General features: G+C 39.6%; 2 protein-coding genes and 1 long non-coding RNA gene across 5 annotated transcripts in view; 2 read left to right on the forward strand and 1 right to left on the reverse strand.

Annotated features, from left to right (window-relative positions):
• The window catches only part of LOC148369213 (FERM, ARHGEF and pleckstrin domain-containing protein 1-like), a 58,790-nt gene extending 50,856 nt beyond the window's left edge, over positions 1-7,934 (reverse strand). Inside the window, exon 1 of one of the 2 annotated variants that reach the window (XM_088331150.1) lies at positions 7,605-7,934. The gene's annotated coding sequence lies outside the window, so the exon portion shown is untranslated. The remainder of the gene's footprint in view (positions 1-7,604) is intronic. The other variant, XM_088331149.1, reaches the window with a different exon arrangement.
• On the forward strand, positions 7,197-7,756 carry LOC148369214 (uncharacterized). The gene is made up of 2 exons (XR_015849987.1): positions 7,197-7,358; positions 7,420-7,756. It is a non-coding gene; the product is annotated as an uncharacterized LOC148369214 (long non-coding RNA).
• A 4,130-nt stretch (positions 7,935-12,064) lies between the features above and the next one.
• LOC148369215 (N-chimaerin) lies at positions 12,065-23,643 on the forward strand. Of its 2 annotated transcripts, none has more exons than XM_088331154.1 (15): positions 12,065-12,182; positions 12,459-12,550; positions 14,546-14,584; positions 14,694-14,749; positions 15,547-15,578; positions 15,652-15,765; positions 17,371-17,497; positions 17,575-17,745; positions 18,572-18,649; positions 18,720-18,804; positions 20,542-20,715; positions 20,793-20,870; positions 20,933-21,070; positions 21,144-21,249; positions 22,670-23,643. In XM_088331154.1, exons 2-15 carry the CDS (start codon positions 12,532-12,534, stop codon positions 22,839-22,841), a joined length of 1,389 nt encoding a protein of 462 aa, XP_088187280.1. In that variant the 5' UTR covers positions 12,065-12,182; positions 12,459-12,531; the 3' UTR covers positions 22,842-23,643. The 2 variants fall into 2 exon arrangements, with proteins under 2 accessions (XP_088187280.1, XP_088187281.1); XM_088331155.1 differs by having other exon boundaries at positions 12,165-12,240.
• The last annotated feature ends 210 nt before the right edge of the window (positions 23,644-23,853 follow it).

Here is a 23,853-nt window from a genome sequence, read left to right on the forward strand (position 1 = left end):
AGCACAACAAAAAAATGATCGGTCACATATTGGGGTTGGTGATAGATCAACTTTTGGATTACAAGACCACCGTTTTAAATGAAATGAAATGAAATGAAATGATCTGCATTTATATAGCGCTTTTCAAGTCAAGACTTCCCAAAGCGCTTTACAGTGTGCTTCACATTTCCCAATAGCGGCCGTGCAGCCATGTAAGGCGCTAACTTGCTTATTGGGGGCATTAGGGGTTCAGTGTCTTACCCAAGGACACTTCGACATGTATTACGGAGGAGCGGGGATTCGAACTACAATCTCTCGATCCCAAGATTATTTTTTTAACATTGTGGACGCAGCTGCTAATGCAAATGTCTTTACATTAATTTTAATTGTTAAACAAGTCAAGTCAAGTCATTTTTATTTGTATAGCCCTAAATCACGAAGAGTCTCAAAGGGCTTCACAGATTATTACACTATATTACACAGACTATTTTTCAGCCAACAAGAAGAGTAGGTTATTCATATGCTATGGAGTAGTAGTAGTAGTTTTACCAGAGGAGTCATGCCACTTTCAGAAATGTATAAAAAAAAATTAGTTCCTTCTTGTGACCAAACATTTTAACAGTGGTAACTTGGTACTTTATTGCACTGCCTTTTGAATGAAAATGTGAACAATAATCTCTTCGCCAATACATTTGACCACAATTTATGACAACATTGTACCAACCTCACCTGGTTTATTCATTTTAATATTTTGTATTTCTTTGGAGATGTTTATAGTATTACAGATGTATTCATTATGTAAAAGGTTCATGATTTAAGATTCAGATTCAGATTCAGATCTACTTTATTGTCATTCTAGTACACGTGTATACAGAACGAAATGTCGATGCATCTGACCCCCACAGTTTCCTTGAATGTACAGATATAAATAATGTTGTATTGTATTTTGGCTACGTGTAGTATTTTAACAAGTGTGACCCTGCTTTCAGGCAGCATATTTTATTGCATTGATACTTGATATCCTTGAAAATCTATTATAACCAGAATACGCTTAAGACCTGCTGTGCCAGATATAGCAAAGCAGTCCCAAATATATCTGAGGGTCCTTCAGTGTACACATTTAATGGGATACTTTTTTTAAAAAAGGAACGTCACAAGATTGTGGTCCCAGAAGAATTGATGCTTATCTTAAGATTTAGAAAATTCCAGGCCAAGTAGAACCATGTCGGGATTTTGAAATACTGTAATTAACTGAGTGCCATTCACAAAACCTAAGCATTGGGTGCCATTTTCAGCTCTTTGCAGTCTAGTGCCTTTTATGATGCAGTCTAGTGCCTTTTATGATGAAATAAGCTGTGTAATGCCTTGGCCATCTTTGGAGACATTCTGTTACTAAATCTGACAGGATGTAAAACATAATTCAAAATACTGATAATCGGCCGGCAGTGAGTAGATCTTCGTTAAATGGATGGCACTGGGAGTAAAAGAAGAGGTGTCGACAATTTAACCGCAATAATTGCACCTTGTGCATGATTTACAGCTGGCTACTTGTTTAAATAGATAACAATACAAGACAAAACACTTGATATCATGCCCATTACATTCGTGTACATCTACTCTATTAGAATGAGCGAAATTATGTCCTAATTGTGAGGATTCAAACCGAAAGCAACAATTTGCCGGATAAACATTTTAAAGGTTAAACAGCATGTCTACACAGAGTTCTTCAAGATGCAAAAAAAAACAAATTCAGAATCAGTCTTGGGGTTCTCTAAGGCATTAATAATGCAAAATAATCATCTGAAACGTTTCTCAAATAGAATAAAAGACACTCTTTGTTACTTAGACCCACTTTTCGGATCAGTGGTTTACATGAAGAGCGGAAATGTGGTGGGGGGGCAGTGGGAGGCAAGGGGGAATACTGAGCAAACTCGGTACATGGGCACAAAGGAAAATAGTGTGGGAGCTTCTAACAGCGACGCTTTGACTAGTTCGCACAGCCTTTGAACTGGTGTTTAGGAGAACATTTCCCAAGGGTTTGTGGGTGTCAAAGCCAAGCACTGGGGTTCCCATGAATATTCTGAGCTGTTCTACATGGTGCCAGAAAAATAAAATGTGTAGAGTAGAGTTGCATTTAACAAGATAATTACTTTAGCTGTAGACTTTAGTTGAAGGAAGTCAATTAAATCTACAAATCTAATGGCAGCTACCAAAATGTCCTGCTATAAGACAAACAACACTTAAGTTTGAGGTCAAATAATAACTCTCCAGAAGGAACAGTTGTGTAAAAAAGATGAGAGATTAGAGGTGATTCCCCCTCTGACCTCAGTCTGGAGGAGGTGGTTGACACACGATAAATAACAAAAGCTTCTCATCGATCAGCCTGAAGGTTGTTTATATCGGAGATGAAACATTGTGAATTTGCAGCTACTCTACTGGGGTGTTTTTGATTTTTGTTATAAAAAATATAGACAGGGTTGGGTAGGGTTACTTTAACTTGATTACTTTCAATTACTTTTGGATTACTCCAATACCAAATATGCTAATAAAAGACAAAAGAAACTAAATATGAAATAAAATTATGACTCACAACACGTGGTAAGCTTTCTCTCCTGGCTTTGATCTCCGGCAAAACTCACATAAAATGCGCCAGAAACAAAATGAAAATAAATCCAAACAGCTTGCCAACATCATTTTTGCCGTTCCATGTATTCCGTTACTCCCCAAGCCTACACAAAATTTAGCCATTTTATTCATATTTAGTTTCTATGGTCTTTTATTAGCATATTTGGTATTGGAGTAATCCAAAAATAATTGAAAGTAATCAAGTTAAAGTAATTCTACCCAACCCTGAATACAGATTATGTAAATCTGTCCCAACGTGGGGTGTCTAAAGCACCCTTGTTGGTGTTGTTTTTCAGCCCACAAAAAAAAAAGAAAAAAAACACTAAAAATAGCATTTGACACAGCCTGCAAACTTACTTGAGTGGTGGAGGATCACTGGGAAAGAGTGGGTGTCAAAAAATGTGCGTGACTTGATTATTGAGTGGGCCTTAGAGTAACGTATATTTAGTCCAATCCGTGACCAGATTCGAAACTCATAACAGGTGTCTCTATGATAACCGTTTCCATTTGAAATGGTTAGAAATTACACGTATCTGTTTAAATGTACACACACAAAATTGTTTTAATATTGATGGATTCCGATAGATTCCGTTTTTTGTATTTCCAAAAAATACAGTGAACAAAAAAAAATATTAAAAAGACACTAAGAATAGAATTACAATCATTTTTATTGTCATTGATATCAACGTTGTGAAAAATGGTATGCAACAAGATTAGAAATAGCATCCCAGGGTAAAACATGTAATATAGAGACTTTGAAGAAAAAAAAGAGAAAAGACTATCAGGATGAAAAGGCAAAAATAAAAATTACAACACTCGCCTAAGTTCTAATAATAATAATGCAACGAAGAACAGTGCATTGTAACAATAGTGCGATGAAAATAAGAGCAATAACATTTAACAGCAGCAACTTCATAAAAAAAAAAACAATATAATTCACAAAGTGATAGTCATTACAGTATTTCATAATAAAAGTTTTTTCCTCAGTATCAGTATTGTCACACGCCGCTGCCCATCAATGCTCATTTCTGAAAATCAACAGTGACCAAATAATGAAGGAGCTTGTACAAGTCAGATCAGGAGATTTATCCTGCTACTGGTAACGATAGAAACCAGTGCTATCGGTTTCATGTGGGGAGATGAGCGCTGCCAAGCTGTACTTGCCCAGGACACACCACTGGTGCTACGACGACCCTAGCGGTTAAGAGATCGGTGAACCATGATATAATTTTTCACCATTTCATTTGGCAACAACAGAAAGGAGAAATCAACCCTAAATTGCCACAAGATATGTTTTCACAGTTCTGTGCGTTTGATTAGGATTGTGATGGCCTTGGGAAATAAGCCGTCTCTGAGCCCGTTTGTTCTAGTTTTGAGGGACCTGTAGCGCCTACCAAAGGGAACCAGGTCAATGAAGTGGTGGCCAGGTTGGGAATTGTCTTTTATAAAGTTAATGGCTCTACTAGTGTATTGCAAGCAGGCAATGTCTTCTGGACTGGGCAGAGAGCAGCCAATGATATTTTGGGTTTTATTGATTACCCTCTGTATTTTTCAGGTCCGCTGCAGTGCTCCCAGCATACTACATGGTGAGGCCCTATGCCAGAATGCTTTCTACTGTGGATTTGTAGAAGGACACCAGCAACTCCTGTTTCAGGTTATTCCTCCTGAGGACCCTAAGGACGTGGAGTGGTTGCTGCGCCTTCCCCACCACATCCCTAGAGTTGGCTGAGATGTGCAAGCTCATGAGTTTGTAGGAGCGATTCTACCCATAAAGTCTCCATTCACGATGAGTGGGCCTGGGTTTGTGCGTGTTGTCCTGAATTTAAGTATGATTCCTTGGATTGTGTGGTGTTGAGTATTAGCTTATTTTTCGAACACCAAGTCGTCAGCGTCTCCACCTTCCTGTATGCCTTCTTATCCCACCAAAGTGGTGTCTTCAGCGAACTTCAAAATCGTGTTCGTGGGGTGGGTTGGTGAACAGTTCAAGGTATACAGAGTAAACAGAAGAGGGTTCAGCACACATTTCACAGCCTGCGGGCGGTTGGAGAGGGAGTTCAGAATCAAGCTACAGAAGGAGAAGGAGGCCCGTTTGGAGGAGTTTCTTCACCAGGATCTCCGGCCAATGGTGTTGAATGCAGAGCTGAAGGTCCATGAAGAGCATTCTGACATAGCTCCCTCGTTTCTTTAATTGGCCCAACGCAGCATGAAGAGTGGTGTTTATTGCATCATCATTGTGGCGGTTTGTCCTGTAGGCAAACTGACCAAAAGACGTCGAGTGTAATAATCCAGGTTTACCCACCAGGGTGGACACCAAGAAATCTTGAGGGGTCACCCCCAATGCTGTGTTTTTTTGTTTTGTTTTTAACCCTCTGCATTTCTCCAGGCTTGGGACCGGCGCAAGTTGGACACTGGCTTGTACCCGATTGAGGCATTATTTTTGCATTGCATTATTTTTGGATTGTATTTTTAATTTTGTTTCATGTTTTTCATTATTTTGATTATCTACCTGCGTGCAAATTTTTTTTGTTACTGAATATTTAGTGTAGCGACCCCACTATGTTATTGCTGTTCCATGTAATACAGTTCCTAAGGTCACTGAACACCTTTGGGAAAAGAGTGAGAGGATGAATGAGTAGGAGGCGGGGCGATTGGGTGTATCTGTGTGTGGGGGAGCGCCGGGCCCTCCAATACATCCGACCCCGGTGTAGATGAAAAGTTCCATTGAAAAAACATTATTTCAAGGCCCCACAACCCGACTGATGATAAGCGGTGCAGATAATGGATGGATGGATGGATCGATGATTTCAAAGCTTGATAAGATGTCCTAAAAGGAACTTTTATGGGGTGGGGGAGACTGAATTCTGACCATACTGGACAAGGTAAACACAACAATAACGACAGTTTTAAGACTACATTTGGACATTGATGGGAATAAAAAACGCAATTTCATATTTGCATAGTCAAGTCATATTTATTTTCATAGCCCTTAATCATAATGACTATCAAAGAGCTGCACAGACCATTGACTATTGCAAACTACAGACTATAATTACACCATCCCCCAATCTAAAACCTACATGAGGTTAAGGAAAAACTTCAGCAGGATGACCAGGCTGTAATGGATATGGCATTAACAAACAATAAAAATAAAAACAAAATTTAAATGGTCTGCATTTATATAGCGCTTTTCAAGTCAATGGAAACCTCCCAAAGCGCTTTAGAATGTGGTTCACACTCTTCCCTTTTACATACTAACTAACCGATAGCAGGGTCAACCATGCAAGGTAACTACCTGCTATCGACATTTAGGGATTTAGCGTCTTGCCCAAGGACACTTTGACCTCTTGATCCCAAGATGAGCACTCTACCTCCTGAGCCAATGCCCCTCATATCATATAAATGATGAAAGTATAAGATACAATAAAAAGTAAAACATAAAAAGGATGACCAGGTTGCAATGGATGTAGCATTAATAAACAATACACAAACATTGTCAACATGGAATATAGGCCATTCATAAGCTATAGAATATAAGTGTGTTTTAAGCCTAGATTTAAACAGTTCCACTGAGGTTGCAGATCGAATCTCAGAGGGCAGAGCATTCCACAGCACCGGGGCCTGAATGGAGAACGCTCTCAAACCTGCAGATCTCTTCTTGCCTCTTGGAAATACTAGTAGATCAGCATTTTTGTACCTAATAGTCTAAAATTGAGCAATTTCAATTTAGGCCGAAATCCAAAGTCCAAAAGAAGTATGGTGTTTAACAACTTAAATAGCAGATTGTGCAGCTCCTTCTGATCTTCACATATTGGTCGTAAAGGAGACATATTGTTTGCCATGCATTTGATACATTAAAAAAGTACTTTGTGTAATATTTGACCACTTAATGCCAATGTATTGTGTAGTGCGAAATAAAACAATTGCCAAATGAGCACAGCGTAGCAGCAACATGCTAGACAAACATGACGGCGACTAATAGGTATCGATCCTGCAATGTAAAAGAAATACAATTTTCTCGGCCTATGAACATTTATAAAATTAACAATGGTGTGATAGTCTATGTATTTGTGCCCCTTATTCAAATCATTTTCGACTGAAAGGTTTCTTGTACCACTGGGAGGCACTAAATATAAGATACTGTCCCTTGCAGGTTGTCACAATTGAAATAAACAAGATATGGTCAAACTGTTTTTCTTTGCATTCAAATATAGAATACATAAACGTATTTAATGTAATAGTGATCCTAATGTGTTAGTTCTAAATCTAGCTTAGCGTTACTAGAACAGTTATGATATTTTATTAGAATAAAATCAGACTAGATTGCTATGACCCAATTTGTTTCCTCAATAAAAATGGTTGGCTGTATGATTTTCTTATGAAGAAAAAATTAAAGAAATTAAAACAAACAAGAGGGACATTGTCTCGTGAATAAAAGGAAGGATTCAATCCGGCGAAAAGTTTGGACGGTCCTACTGCTGTAGACAGTCATAATGCTTGTTGGCAGAGTGAAAGGCTAAGATGTAGGTTAGCAGAGTAATCCTGTAGGCCCTAGTAAAGATGTCAGTAGGCTAAGGATCGTCGATGTTAGTCAATATTGATGCTGACGTTTTGACAATGACAAGCCTCTTTATAGGATTTGGCCATTAGATCAACATAGCAAACTTAATAACCTCAACTGCCCCATTGACTCCGTGAAGAAAAAGTGGAGGGATAAAGATTGCAAATGTGGAAATAACGTCAAAGAAATTATAAAGGTAAAGCAGACACGCTAACTGTATAGGATGGCAAAATATGAACGGTTTATGTCCTGTGCAGGTTTCGTGGATTGGGTCCCAAAACGCATATTTGATGGAAATTTGTCGATTTTCGGTATCATCAAAAAACAAAAAGGACGGATAACAAATGAGTGCTCGTCCTTTAGCCACAATTCGTCCCAAGTGTTGCAACGCGAGCCTACGTGTACCCTGGCGACATAATCCCGAATGGGATGTTTTCCTTACCCCGCTTCTCTTTCCCGGGTGCTCCGTCGGGTTGTCGGGATATCGGTCACGGGGCGAAAGCAGGTCGGTCGGTTAGTCGGTGGCGTTCACCGCAGAGAAGCTTTCCGCTCTCAGGTGGGACGCTGGATCAGCGTGGCGGACATTGGGACAAATGCTGGAAAACATGTGAGAAGCTATCCGGGCTTTCTTCGCGAACAATAAGGAGCAGCGCAACACCGCCTCCCGAAGCCGCCCAGTGGGACCCCTGCCATTCCATTGGAGCAGCTCTGCTACGCCATCTTCTGGACAAAACTCATCTACGCCGGCCGTAGTGGTTCTCAAATGGAAGTGCCGTGTACTCCTAAATTCCACAGGGCAAGGGCGTAGGTCTTGGAATTGGTGAACATAGGGCAATTTAAGTGATCACGTAATACAGTGGGACCTCGCTACTTCGCGGTTCCACGTTCGCGGGTTCAGAGCTTCGCGGGTCTAAAAAATGATTTTATATATGTTACCGCGGTGTACGTGTCCCACCAAAGATCCACATTCACGCTGGACTGGATGATGAGGTTTTTATTATTACAGTTTCTGCAAATGGATGAGTCACAACATTAGCTTTTTCTGCTGGCTTTGATCTCTTTGATCTCTTTGTAGTTCTCTCTGGTAAGACTAACAACAAAGCATATCAAAAAGCTTTCTTTTCACTTTACAGAAAATACATTTTAGAATATCACAATACATTTTTACATCTTTACATTTTAACAAGATACTTTTAACAAGAGATCGTATAGTGGATTTTTAACGTTTACAATGAATTCAACATGTTTTTCTTTAGTCTGAATTTTAACCAACATCATCCTTTTTTAATGTATATGAGAAAATAGGAATAAAAACAATAATGAGTATAAAAATGGGTACAATTTACCTGCAAATGGATGAGTCACAACATTAGCTTTTTCTGCTGGCTTTGATCTCTTTGATCTCTACAAGGGGAATTCATAATTTAGTAAAACAGAAACAAAACGAAAATAAACCTAAACAGCTTGACAATATCAATCACATTACTATGCATGGTGAGAGATTTGTCAGCTGGGGTTATAATGTTTAAAATTAACTTCTTTTGTGGAGCACCAAAAGATATGTCTTACCTTTGTAGTTCTCTCTGGTAAGACTAACAACAAACCCCACCTCCTGGTCACATGTTAGAAGCCAAAACCAAACCCCACCCCATACCAGCAGATGGCACTGTTGGACTCATCATTGCAGGACATTTACCAAAAACTATACACATATTTCAGCAGGAATTTCAATAAAACAAAAGTTATTATTAAACCCGTTACATATATATATATATATGTATATATATGTATATATATATATATATATATATATATATATATATATATATATATATATATATATATATATATATATATATATATATATATATATATATATATATATACATATATATATATGTGTGTGTGTGTATACCACAGCCATATCCCCCTAGTGGGAGGTGGCTAGAGTCTTTTCTGACCCTTTTTGGGAGATTGATTCAGAGGAGGGGATTCCCAGCCCCCTCACTCAACCCAACTGAGGTGTTTGGAGTCATTAGGTGACCAAACCCCCCAATTCCAACCCCTAATGCTGAACGCCAAGCAGGGAGGCAACGGGTACCAATGTTTAAGTCTTAGGTATGACTCGGCCGAGGCTTGAACCACAAGCTCCCAGTCTCGGGGCGGGCCCCTTACGAAATAGCATTGTTAAAATAACATTTCTAACCCTTTGCAGATATGTTAGACGCAACATTATTATTATTTTTACAATGACAACAGACTTTTATTTTAACACTTGAGTTAAAAGTGAAAAATAAATATTATTATTAATTAATTTTTTTAGCATTTTTGAAGGAGCGTCGCTACTTCGCGGATTTTCACTTTTCGCAGGTGGTTTTTGTCCCCATTAACAGAGATAACCGAGGGGTTACTGTATTGGTATACTCACCAACACTACCGCTTTATGGGTAAGACTACACATTTTCTCACCTTGAAATGCTTACTGGTTTTAAAAAAAGTTTATACGGGTTTTTCAAATGTATACAATAACATTTTAAGAAAGTCCTGAAATTGATGTTGTAATGGTGGTCTGTGCAGACCTTTAATACTTTATGATTAAGGGCTATCTAATAAAACATGACTTGACTTGAATCTAGACTAGTATGTTAGTCTGGTTGGTTGGATCCCTTAACTCCCAAGGACGTCAGGGCACAAATTCCTGTGGTGTCTTGAGCAAGTACAGCCTGGTGGCGCCCATTCCTCTCCAGGCCAACATACTGTATGTTTCCACCCTGTCTCCAATCGGGGACCTTTCAGGCGAATGTGCTAACCATTGTACTAGTTTCTTCTTCTTTAAGTTCAAGGTCGGGTGTGTCGTTTGTAGTGTACTTAAAGGTGGTGTCTGTAACTTCAAAATATTCTACTTGCCATACCTGTCAACCTCCACGGCTCCATGCCCTTACAAACTGTCGTATTTTCCCTTACAAAATACAAAATAATCTTACACCAGATTTTTTTGTTTTTGTTTATTTATGTAGTTTAACATGGTATATTGTACACGTGTTTCGTTATATCATATATCTCATCTCTCATCTCATTAGCTGCACCGCTTATCCTCAGTAGGGTCGCGGGGGTGCTGGAGCCCATCCCAGCAATCATCGGGCAGTGGGCAGGGGATGTTAATGAGGTTTATTATAAAAAAAAGTTCAAAAAATAAGTAGCTTGGACGTTCACTATAGAAGGAAAACACTCTGAACTGGTTGCCAGCCAATCGCAGGGCACACAGGGACAGACAACTCGCTCGCTCATTCACACCTAGGGAGAATTTGGACCAGCCAATCCACCTGAAATGCATGTCTTTGGAATGTGGGAGGAAACCGGAGTGCCCGGAGGAAACAAGCACGGGGAGAACATACAAACTCTGCACAGTAAGTCCGGTAGCTGGATTTGAACCCACACAGGAGATTCCCGAGACCTTAGAACTGTGCCGCACACGCGCTAACCACTGCGCCGCCGTGCTGCCCTTATATCATATATATTGTTAATAAAAATTTAGTTGTGAGACACTGAGTTGCTTGACATTAATGATGTTTATTATAAAAAAAAGTTCAAAAATTAAGTAGCTTGGACGTTCACTATAGAAGGAAAAATACATGCAAATATATTTAAGTAGAATTTTCTTATTCAAATTATTAATTCATTTTTTGCATTTAATTATTGTTGGCAATATACTGATTAAAGGGATAACCTGTCTTTTTTCATTTTCTCCTTTTATACTTACTTTTTTTCTTAACTTCTTTATACAAATTGGTAATTCGTAATATAATGCATCAAAGCAAGTGAGCCGTTTGAGAGCCGATCTCTTTAATGAGTTGAGCCAAAAAAGCCGGTTCTGTAAAAAGAGACGGACTTCCTTTCACTACACAACTACCACGGAATGATGCATGGTGGGAAATCCCCAGGCAGCAGTCACATGCGCACAGTAGCATCAAACCGCTTGCTTCGTTTGCGACAAAAAAAAACGATACTGAGATAGAGGCTACCGCAGTGAACTCGTTTGACTTGATTGATTTGCCGTTTCGTGATAGTCAGTGTATACCGGATGGTACCCATAATTGACAAATTTGCGTTTTTCCGTACAGATTTTCTTGTACGTCGTAAACGTCTTAAAATGCATAATAAATGTACTTTGTACGGCAAAAACGTACAGATTGACAGGTATGTACTTGCTGACACCATGTTCTGGCTGAAATCATTACTGGAGCCTCTGTCAAGCTCCTTTTGTTGCATGTGCATGTACGTGAAATTAATTTTCAAATTTTTGGGGTTTGGGTTGGGATTTGGACTGCATTTCAGACAGTCTTTTTCTTACTTTCACCATATTAATCCTAGAATAAAAGAAAACCGCAAGCAGGCGTGTATTCACTCGCATGTAATATATATTGCAGGGGTTTCCTCCGGGTATTACGGTTTCCTCCCACATTCCAAAAACATGCATGTCAGGTTAATTGGCCGGTCCAAATTGTCCCTAGGTGTGAATGAGTAAGGGAGTTGTCTGTCTCCGTATGCCCTGCGACTTGCTGGCAACCAGTTCAGGGTCTCCCCTGCCCACTGCCCGAAGATAGCGGGAATGAGCTCCATCACCCCCGCGACCCTACTGAGGATAAGCGGTGCAGATAATGGATGGATGGGTGGATATATATCGATCAGTATTTATTTATTTATTTTATTTTTTTCGTTAAAAAAAACTCTTTACACTGGTTGGGACTGTCCTGCTATCAGTAAAACAAACAAATAAATTACAGGGGTATATAATAAAAACAAAAAGATGAGAATACAAAAGAGACGGAATATTATGTACAACACGGGAGCCAATTTGCCTCAACGCTCATGAAATGGCACAAGGCATTATGGGAAAATACTACTTTCCCCAGCCCCTGGGCAAGGTCCGTTACCATAGTTACCACAGACAGCGGGAGAGGGCGAGACGGTTCACGTGACCTAGCAAGATGGCGACCACATTGTGAATTGATGCTAGTGTGTGAGTACTGTACAACGTTTAATTAGCTAACCGCCACAACGAGAAACACGTTAATTTGGTAAAAAAACAATTGCAATTTTAATGCAAAAACAGCATCCGCGTAGTTCGCCTTTTTATTGCATCAATTGGCGAATTAGCTTGCCAATAAAAGTAAAAAACCTGCTAAGGTTAGCGTGTCGTATAACATGAGATGCTGCTGGCTCGTATGTTGTTAAGCCGGCTAAGTATGCAATTCATTCACTTTTGTGCACTGCTTATTTTAATTTGTATCTGCAGGGTCTTCAGGACTGAATTACGGATGTGATTTTTTTCTTGTTCACAATAATCGTCACCTTACCATAGGATCATCATGGCCCTCAATGTGTTTGGTAAGCTGAATCTGGTGTTATTGTGCAGCTTTATTCAGGTTATTACAATGATTGTCGTCTATGTGCATCATTCAACCCGCGAACAATGCATATAGGATGGGGTTTTTCTCTGTCATGTACCTGTATAGTGAACTCTTAGGAAACCAGTTCCATCTTAGTTTGTTTTTTTTTATAACAGTCTGTAAATTGTTCTCAAAAGAAATTAAGGTAAGTCAAATTGGATTGTGTGCAAATGTTTAAATCCATTTAAGTGACAGCAGCGTGCCTTTATCTGAATCTCACCAGCATTGTGGAAACTGTAATGTCCACCTATATTAGTTACCTCTTAAATTCAATGCATCTGAAAAGTACTCGACACTTCTCTTATTCTGCATGAGAGCTCTCCTTTACTGGTGCCCATTCGGCAGCTTTAAATCTTTTTAAATATATTGAATATATATATATAACAAATAAATATGAGCCTTTCATGTCCAATAAACCAAATTTACCATAGATGGAATCTTAAAAATGAGAAAGAACTCCTTCTTGAAACTTTTTTATGTGTTTCTTCGATTAAAGAACAAGCACTATCCTCCCACTCCTCTCCTCACCCTTCTCTCTCGACACCGGAACCATTCCTCTACAGTAAACTGTTTCATCTTCCCAGTTCCGCTGAAGTATCCAAGCCCTCCACGTGTCTCCTGGACCCTATTTCCTCATCTCTGGTCAAATCATAGCTCTATTCTCTGCTTCCCCTTAATCTCAGCTATTATCCATTCCTCACTTTGCACCGGTATTGTCCCCTCTGCCCTCAAAACATCTGCCATCTTGCCGATTCTGAAAAAACAAAAAACAGTTCTGACAGTTCAACTTCAATATGCTCCATTGGGGCCCCTTTTCCTCACAAACTACCTTATCCCCCTAGGCCATATCTTTCGTAAATTCAACATTGCCTTCTACTGCTTATTTGTTGACACCTAATTCTACAATTCCTCCAAACCAAACTCCACACTTCCCCCCTCTTCCTTCGCCTCCTGCCTATCTAAAATAAAATCATGGTTCAACATCAACCTCTTAAAATTAGACGGCAAAAAACTGAATTCCTTCTCGATAGCACCAAATCCAACCTCTCTAAAGTTCACACCTTCTCTCTCTCCATTGACGGTTCCTTAGTTCCTTTTCCTCAGGTCAAGAGTCTTGTTTTCATCCTCGACAGCACACTGTCGTTCCACTCTCTAATAAAATCTCCCGGTCCACATATTTTCACTTGCACTCCATCATCTTTTCGCCCCTCCCTCACCTCCACACTACTGCCGTCCTCGTTTATAGCCTTGTCACCTTCCACCTTGACTATTGTAATTCCCTCCTCTACGGCCTACCTCTAAAGTCTTTTCATAAAGTGCAGCTGGTCCAGAACTAGGCTGCCTGCATTATAACCAAAAACCCATCTTGTCACCACATCACCCCTGTCTTTCAACAACAGCACTGGACCCCATCAACAAAGAATCGCCCAAATAATTTTTCTGTACTATACACCTATAAGGCCATCCATAACCTTGCCCCAACCTTCTTTTCTGACCGCCTTCATATTGCCACACCATGCTACACCCTCAGATCTTCCTCCTCCCTCCATCTCACTGTACTCATTGCCCATCTCAGCTCTCTGCTCCCGATCTCTGGGACTCCTCATCACCTGACCTCAGAAATTCTATTTCCCTGTCTATCTTCAAATCCAGACTAAAAACTCATCTCTTCCAACTTGCCCACCAATTATAAAACTGCTTCACATATGCTCCCTCCCTTTTTTTAACTGTACTGTTTTTATTTTTGTATGTATTCCTTGTTTGTTGTCCCTAGACCTCCGCACTGTGGAGCTGCGTGCCAACCACCCAGTAGCCCTTGTTTGTTGTATTCGAGTTTGATTGTAGTTTTATAATCTGTTGACAGCGACCTGTGAAGCGCTTTGAAATAAAATGTATTATTATTATAACCTTTTTATTGTTTTATTGTTGCCAGATCATGATGAATACAGACCGCCAGTATGGAAGTCCTACTGTAAGTATTGATAAAGCTTTTGTTGTTGTGTTTGTTTTTTGTGTTCAGCTTTCATGTGATTGTTTCCATTCCTGTTCAAAATTTGCAAGCATGTTTCTTCCTGTTAAAGTGTACCAGCTCCAGCAGGAGGCACCACACCCACGTCGATTGACCTGCACCTGTGAGGTGAGGTTCTAATGATGTTCTCATCTCATCTCATCTGCTGCACCGCTTATCCTCAGTAGGGTCGCGGGGGTGCTGGAGCCCGTCCCAGCAATCATCGGGCAGTGGGCAGGGGACACCCTGAACTGGTTGCCAGCCAATCGCAGGGCACACAGGGACAGACAACTCACTCGCTCATTCACACCTAGGGACAATTTGGACCGGCCAATTCACCTGAAACGCATGTTTTTTTTGGAATGTGGGAGGAAACCGGAGTGCCCGGAGGAAACCCGCGCAAGCACGGGGAGAACATACAAACTCCGCACAGTAAGGCCGGGAGCTGGATTTGAACCCACGCAGGAGGTTCCCACGACGTCATAACTGTGCCGCACACGCGCTAACCACTGCGCGTTTTTTTTTTAAATCAGGATTTTGAATTCATGTCGTTTGTCATTCTTTTGTTTACATTGTTTTTCGATGTTTTAATTCTGTCCTTGACAAAATGTTGGCCCTAGTATTTGGTTGAATTAGGTTAAGAAAAATGTGATGCGTCCCAGAGTCATCCAATTAATAATCATTACTTACCCTTATGTAACATTGCACAAGTATGTCAGTAGAGAATCAGTAAATTGACATCACAAGTGTTGACGACAACATAACATAGTGCTTTGCTTTTTTTTGACTCCTATGCTCTGATCCCACACATACACTAACTCCCATGATGTTCCATATCACGAGTAATATTAATTTTGCTTGTGGGTGGATTAATTTTTTTGCTGTACTTTACTTATGATTGTTGAAAATGTGCACTTCTCCTGCAGGTTGACAATCGACCAAAATACTACGGAAGAGAGTAAGTGGTTTATTTAATATGTCTTTGTTGTCAAAATTGTTGCACACAGACAAATGATTTTTATTGTGTTTAGGTACCATGGGATGATTTCTAGAGAGGAAGCTGACCATCTTCTCAGTCAGGCTGAAGGCAGCTACCTCATTCGAGAGAGTCAGAGGCAGCCGGGCACATATACGCTTGCCCTGAGGTAGGAACATAAAAGCTTTATGTCGTATTTTAAGTAATTGGTATAAAAGATGCAAATCATCAAGGCAGACGTATTAGATTGACTTTGAGCCAAAGTGGAGCACCGTTTGGTTTTGTGATCGCATTATATACACATAGCAGACTTCCACCTGCGCACTTCCGCTCCCTTGTGCCCAGTGTGGTTATAATTACCTTCCATAAATACCACTCGGTGAATGAATAGTTTGATTTTGGGTTAATAGTCTTTTAGTGTCAATCCACAAAGGCCTAGAAAAGCGTCCCACTTTAGCTCCTGTCACAGTTTGTATTTTTTTAACCTTAGTAAAAGTGATTCTGGAGAGAGAATGATTTTCCCATGGACAGCCAAGAGTAGGTTGATTGAGCATAAATTATTGCGATTTAAACTGTGTGGGTCTGTATGGGCCCGCTTCTATCTTGGAAGATGCAGCTTGAGGGCATGCAACAATAAAGATAAGAAAAAAAAGGGGTACAAGGTCTCCTTTAAAATTAACCCTCTGCTGTCATTTGAGTGTAACTTAAAGGGAAAGAATGTATAATATAGTGCCTCCTAGTGGTAAAAAACGTCATTAAGTTGAAAACAAAATTGATCGAAATAATAAGCACTGAAAGAATCATACAAACATGCATTTCTTTTAAGAAATTTGCATTTATTTTACATGACATTAGCCTCACCAAGCAGGAGCTGACAGAATTACCTGCCGTCCTGCTGTGACAAACCTTTTGAAAAGCTGGGCAAAAAAATAGATAATCATCATGAGTCTCTGTTTTTTTTTCTTCCTTGTGCTTTGTTAATATTCATTTTTGGTTGCACAATACAGCAACATCTAACATTTAACCTGTGTGTGTAATATATAATATATACACACACACACACACACACCGTAAATTTCGGACTATAAGGCGCACCTAATTATAAGCCGCATGTGCCCACATTGAAACATTAGATATTTACAAAAAAAGACGGTACACAGAAAGAGTTTTATTAATATACAGTACCTTAACCCTTTACAGCCCGCCGGTGAGCCTCTAAACTTTTGATAAACACATATATCTCTGTATGATGTCACCCAATTACTGAAATATGTCATGCCACATATGATTGGAAAGCTTACACTCTTGGGATTCAATATTCTATGACCATTTTAAAATATACTCATAAGAGAAACTTTACGATCACTCTTCCCAGTATGGTATGTAGTGCTCCCCTTTAGATTGACACATTTTCCATGATGAGGGTCTGGTCATGCTAGTTTTATTCATGCACAAAGTAACATTAAACTTGTGTCTTCCTCCGACACATATGTTCCACCTGTCTCACTCTTACCTTTACTGCCTGGGAGCCCCTGGCTTCCATTAGAAAAAAAGCATAAATTAGCAGCATCATTGCATAAGCTGCAGGGTTGGATCTTGGGATAAAAGTCGTGGCTTATAGTCCAAATTTTATATATATATAATATATATATATATTCCTATTTCATTTAAGGTTAATATAAAACGCTAACTATGGTGATTTGATTTTATTTTTTTGAAACAATATGTCTACTCTTTGTCTGTAGATGTTTTTTTGTCCAACATCCCCATTTAGATTTGGGAGCCAAACGAGAAACTTCCGTCTTTACCATGATGGGAAGCACTTTGTGGGAGAGAAGAGGTTCGAGTCCATCCATGACCTGGTCACAGACGGCCTCATCACACTTTACATTGAGACCAAGGTGAACTCTCAGTGGGCAGCTGTCATTACCTAGTCATCCTAGCAGCCCAAATAATTTAAACATTTGACTTCTTTTAGGCAGCTGAGTACATCGCCAAGATGACCATAAACCCTATCTATGAGCATGTAGGCTACACTACACTGAACCAGGAACCCACACTGAAAAAACATTTACCACACAGCATGGAGGTCCCTGATGGTCCTGCTCCCATCAAAAATGACCACAACACTGAGGAGAGGGTGAAGATGGTCAGTATTAAGTGATTTTAACTACATCAGCAGTTTCCTGACACATTTTGTGAAATGCAATATACCTAGCACTTTTGTAATTGTGGAAAAGAGCATATGAAATACAACATTAATGTATCATGCACCAGAACAAGAAATGTGTGTTAACCTGATCTCCAACAACCATTCTGGTATTAAATAACAATAAATATGACCTAGCTATTATTGGTTGTTCTTTTTGAGTGTGACCTGTTTAGTCCAGCTCATCCTTCCTCCCTCACTTTCTCACTGTAGCAGCGTATTAGCGCACGATCACTCGTGTGGATTGGAGTCTGCAGAGTGAGAGATGTATTGCCAGTTTGGTCTGAAGCATTTAGAAGATACCTTGGATATATTTGGAGATTCTCAGGCCAATTTCTGGATTATTTGGCTGTGTTTTCTTAAGCGGCACCAACAGGACACAGACAATTTTGGCTCCCTAACTTCGAGAAGATATCTATACGAGCCGTTTTCACATTGAAGTTTTGTTTGAACTCTACAACCTTCTTCAATTTGCTGTACGAACTGCCAAAACTTCATTTTTGCTGGCATCGCAGTTTAAAGTACAGATCCCAAAATGCCAAACGGCAAGGCTCATTTTGTGAGGAGAGGTAAAAAGCAATCAGGCAAACGAGGGGAGAAACGGGCATGTCAGAAGGGTTCTATGTCTGCCGCCTCTTACAGTTTTAGTGGCTCAGCTTTTCATCTGCCCGTTGCTGGCAAAACCATAGACACAAGTGCAAAGACTGGGACCTGGGTCAACAAAGTCCGCGTTCCGTGTAAACTAGCGTCTTTTGCCATTTTGCAGCTCACGTCATTGGTCCGGCGGGCCACGCTGCGGGAAAGTGACATGATTCCCAAATATGAAAAGGATCACAACTTTAAGGTAAGAACCGCGTACGAGTACACGTTTGTGTGGGATTATTGTTAATTTTACCGTGTGCCTCGATCATCAGGTACATACATTCCGTGGCCCTCACTGGTGTGAGTACTGCGCTAATTTTATGTGGGGGCTCATCGCTCAAGGAGTCAAGTGCGCAGGTAATACATGGCTGTGCACCTAGTAGATGGCAATATGAATTTGCAAGTCATACTAACATATCATTTCGGACAAAAACAAGTTTATATTTCACATTTATAAAATATATTCTATGTAGAGCTAAAATCTACGAACACTGTAAGGCAATTAATTCATGACTTGACAAACATGTAGGCATAAAATTAAGCACTATTCACGGGTAAGAGTGCATTTTTTTCGTAAGGGTAGCTAATATTACTTAGACATACTGAGAAATATTGTTTAACTTTTTTCATTTTTAACCAAATATATAATTCTCACTGTACTTTTTTAGGTTTAAGTAATAATAACACTAAAAAAAATAAAAAATCATTAAAAAATGATTTCTATCAAATAATTAAAATGTATAATACGATGCTTTTCTTTTGTTTATAAGGACATAATTATTACTTATGGTTATTTAACGTATGTTGTGCTGGTATGTGGTCATTTTAAAAAAAATGCTGCTGCCATAACAAAATTGCTGCATCTGATATACTACACAATAGAGCTGCAGGTATCATATATTTTGCTATTCGGATTTTAATTACTCATAGAAATAATGGTAAAAATAGGATTTACTTGACAATTACCAACCAATTAGGTTTTATTTTTAGACGGTTCGATATTTTGCAGACAAATAAGCACTGTCGAGTGAGCCTCGGTCTGTATTCACACCTTTCGCATGTATTGAGTGGGGGCTAATGCCTACATCGCCATTAGGAGCTGCTAATGCTAGTGTTTTGAACGTAACTTTTAACCAGTGATTGTTGGCTGCTTCGGTAGCAATGCTCATTGGGTGTAAATCTGTGCTGAATTTAGATTGCCAACTGCTGGAAATTCTAAAAGGATGGCCACCTCTAGCTGTGGCCATACTGCACTAGCCTGAGTAAACAAGGGAGGCATGAAGATGTTAAGGAGAACTCACAAGGCAAAGACTGTAAAATCTCAAAAGGGCCAAACGCACACCGCAACAAAGGAATTAATCAAAAAGGCATACACACATAGTACTACCAAATAATACAAATATTCCGTATTTTTCTATGCAAGTAAAAAATGGGAAGAAATGCACCACTGTTCTGAAAACTAGGTTAATAAGAAAGAATGCTAATTTTTGAATTGATCATTTTTATTGTTCCTTGGGTATTCATGGTCTATTTGTGCCATATTTTGAACTTTTGCAGTAACAGAAGGTTTGATGTGACGTTTTGCTTCGTCTAAGAACCACTTTTGACTTGAAAAGTGCACATTGTGTATTATTTTGCACCTCGTAATGGTAAAAAATCCTTAAAAAAACTATTGATTTGAGTAATGATCAGAAATACACGAACTATCGTATAAATGTCCTTTTTTGTAATACTTGCAGGTCAAGAAATTTGTATTTATTTCGCATAGCTTAAGGCTCATCTTAAGGGAGCTGACATTATTGTCCAACATTTTGCTGCAAGGGTATGCCCAAAAACAAAAACGTTGTGATAGGCTGGGCAAAATTATGAGAAGAAAAATGGTACGGTTGGGTAACTTTGAGTACCTGGAGTTTAATCTTCCTTTCGCTTTATAGCATTTGTTTTTAGTTGCACCACACAATTCAGCGATATCTAGTGGTCAAATATTACACAGTGTCCCTTTTAAATACTACTACAAAAAAGGTATCCATTCTAAAATAAGATTTTCAATGTTTGAAAGTGTACATATAAATAGTAACTCCTTGTACGTCTCAGACTGCGGGTTGAACGTCCACAAGCAGTGCTCAAAGGTCGTGCCCAACGACTGCCAGCCAGATCTGCGTCATGTTAAGAAAGTGTACAGCTGCGATCTCACTACACTTGTCAAAGCGCACAACACCAAAAGGCCCATGGTAGTCGACATGTGCATCCAGGAAATTGAAGCCAGAGGTGGGTGGTGTCAAGCGCCCATTAAATAGAGCTTTGTGTCAATCATTCCTTTGAATGGGCCTCCTGCTTTTATCCAGGTCTCCAGTCAGAGGGTCTGTACAGAATATCAGGCTTTAGCGAGCTAGTCGAAGATGTCAAGCTGGCGTTCGATAGAGGTAACACTTTTCAATTAAACTTCACGATCGTTGCCCTCTCCGACACTGCATTGGCTCCATAGATGGTGAGAAAGCGGATATTTCCTCAAACGTTTATGAAGACATCAACATTATCACTGGTGCGCTCAAGCTCTACTTCAGGGAGCTTCCCATTCCCCTCATCACATACGATGCCTATCCTCGCTTCATGGAGTCCGCAAGTAGGTGCCGTGAAGATGGCGGCACAATGACACATTTCATGTCTTTATGTGGTTTCTTCCGTTCCCATTGCAGAAGTCAATGACCCAGAAAAGCGCCTGGAATCTCTCCACGAGGCTTTGATGCTCCTGCCGCCGGCACACTGCGAGTCTTTGCGGTACCTTATGGCGCACCTCAAGAGGTACCGAACTAACGCATTTATTAGGTTAACATGATCACTAAGTGGTTAGAATTAAGGTTTTGCTTTATGAAACACTCATGAAGAATTATATATTGCATCAATTAATCTCAACATGATGACACTTGAATCAAATACAGTGGTTCCTTTACCTATGATATTAATCCATTCCAGGATCGTGCTCGTTGCTCGTGTAACGAGCGAATTTTCCTGATATGAAATAATTAAAAAACTATTTTAATTTCCAACCTCTCAAAAAGATCAAAGGTGACCCAAAATATCTATAAAACACACCCTCCTGATCACTAAAAACACATTCAAGTAGTAATTAAACATAAGAAATACAGCAAGATATTAACATAATAAAATGTGAGTTTATTATGAGAACTTACCATGGAGGAACTTAAGTCGCCCTTAGACAGGTTATGTGTGAGGTGCAGGAGTGGGGGGGGGGGTTTGCGGGAGGAGTGAGGCACCAGGACTTTTGGTGATAGGTCAGCACTTACTGTACACTAAAAGTTACTGTCACTTTCAATGAACGTAAACGCACCAAAAATGTTTACAGCACAAATTTTTTTTTTGCCTGATTCAGTTTTCATTCATCACTTTCTTTTGCCCTTTTAGCTGCACTCTCAACGCTATCACTTTCTACAGGTCTTATGAAAAACGTATCCATGGTGATTTGTTTCTGCCTCTCGTTCAAAACATTACGGAAATGCCTAAGGCAAGTTTCATTTACTGAATGCTGTCACATTGCCAGTTCCCACTTATGATGGATGCAACTTCCTCCTACCTAGCAGGCACCTCTCTAATCTCCTTTGTAGATGCCAGCTTCTGTGGTTCATCTCATTTCCTTTGTTTTGCAACAGGAATATAACCTTCATCAGAAATTATTGCAGTGAAGCGCTGCGCAAATTCTTCTGTGGCTTTGTGATCAGCACTCGCTGCTTCCCAACTGTACACCTTTGTCACTCACACGAACACCGCGCTCATGTTTTTCTATAATTTCTTGTTTCGCTTAAATTGTTATCATTCTCCTTTTTATATCAGACACCTTACAGTTTCCGTTCCTGGAACTTATAGCTAAGGTCACAAAAAGGAGAAAGAAATGTGATCAAAACAAAGGTACTGGTGAGTACAGGTACTCTACAGGCTTAACCAAGGGCACGGACCGAACTGACAGCGGTTAACACGAGCTGTGAGCCGTCTCTAGTGGTAGCCACTGGGACTGCTCGTGAACTGGATTTTCTTTCGTAACATGCAAAATTTTTCTTTAAAAAAAAAAACTGGTGAGGGAAATTCTTGGGTGTAGAGGTGCTCGTATAAAGAGGTACCACTGTATTGTTGTTCGTCTTTGGAAACTTCCAAACTAAATGAGTACCATATTTATTCAAATAGATGAGCTTTGTTTCTCTTCTTTTAGGGTAACCCGGTTTGAGAAGGAGAACCTCATGTCCAGCGAGAATCTCGGAATCGTCTTTGGACCCACGTTAATGAGGTCGCCTGACTTGGACGCCATGACAGCACTAAATGACATCCGCTTCCAAAGGCTGGTGGTCGAAATGCTCATCACCAATGAAGACGTGCTGTTCTGAGCGGCAAAAAAAGAACAACTGATCTGATAGGACAAGGATGTGTTACCAATGCGGGGCAATTATGAATGCCTTTTTTTGTCAACGCACTTGCCAGAAGCAGAAGGAAATTTTACATGGAAGTCATCTTAAGAAATGCTAACCCTGAGCCACATTGTGTCGTAACAGTCATAAGAATGCTGTATTTTTGTTTGTCGTGCTTGACATCATGAGTCGAAATTAATAGTGTTGAATCGGCTTCAATTGCAACCCCAAAACGACACTGTTCTTCCTCGGTTCCTTGAAGGATAAACATGATTGTATATCGCTAAAAATAAGCAAAGCTGATGCCATAAAGCGATAATAACTCATTTGAAGGATTTTGTAATGTGAATTTTTTTTTACGGCAGTGCCAATTGAAAAGAAATGAAGGATGTCAGTACAAGTCTTGTTTGTGCCGCCATCTCATTTAAGAGCATTGTGTGAGTTTCACCCCATTTCTGTCGGGGAAAGGCCGCAAATTAAAATAAAAAGTTGTAAAGGAAAATAATTGAACCATCACTGCTGGACTGGCTGATAATGTTGAGATGCATCAACATTTGATAACAAATGATGGTCATTTTGTCTGTGTGATTTAAAATATATCTTACAAATACTTTGTATTTGATTTTAACATGTACTTACGTCACTACAATCTGGTGATCCTTGAAACACGTATGAGCATTATTTGATCTGTGACTTGTTCAGTATTTTTCTTTTTTACGCTTATGATGTTGATGTAAACTTCTGTATAGTATGCATGTAGCAATTAAATTATTACATATGGCTTTTTGGTATGAGGTGTTTTTGTTTTTCACAACGCGAAGATGATAGTTTTTCAGAATTACTCAGTATAGAGTCCATCTTTGCCAAATGAGCACAGGTTGAACTAATGCCTTTCTACGAGGCACACACTTCGCGACCTTCATAGACCAGATGAGTCATTATTATCTTGTAATTGGACCAGCATTATGGTTCTCACTTCAAAATGCCCGTG

The sequence above is a fragment of the Urocampus carinirostris genome, chromosome 3, assembly GCF_059441175.1.
Source record: "Urocampus carinirostris isolate Australia breed hairy pipefish chromosome 3, RoL_Ucar_1.0, whole genome shotgun sequence".
Classification (NCBI taxonomy): domain Eukaryota; kingdom Metazoa; phylum Chordata; class Actinopteri; order Syngnathiformes; family Syngnathidae; genus Urocampus; species Urocampus carinirostris.

Bases quoted from the DNA above. Each gene is read 5' to 3' on its own strand.
- LOC148369215 (XM_088331154.1), top strand. The intron at 14,585-14,693 runs GTAAGTATTGAT...TTCCTGTTAAAG, and splicing joins GCCAGTATGGAAGTCCTACT to TGTACCAGCTCCAGCAGGAG. The intron at 17,746-18,571 runs GTCAGTATTAAG...GCCATTTTGCAG, and splicing joins CTGAGGAGAGGGTGAAGATG to CTCACGTCATTGGTCCGGCG.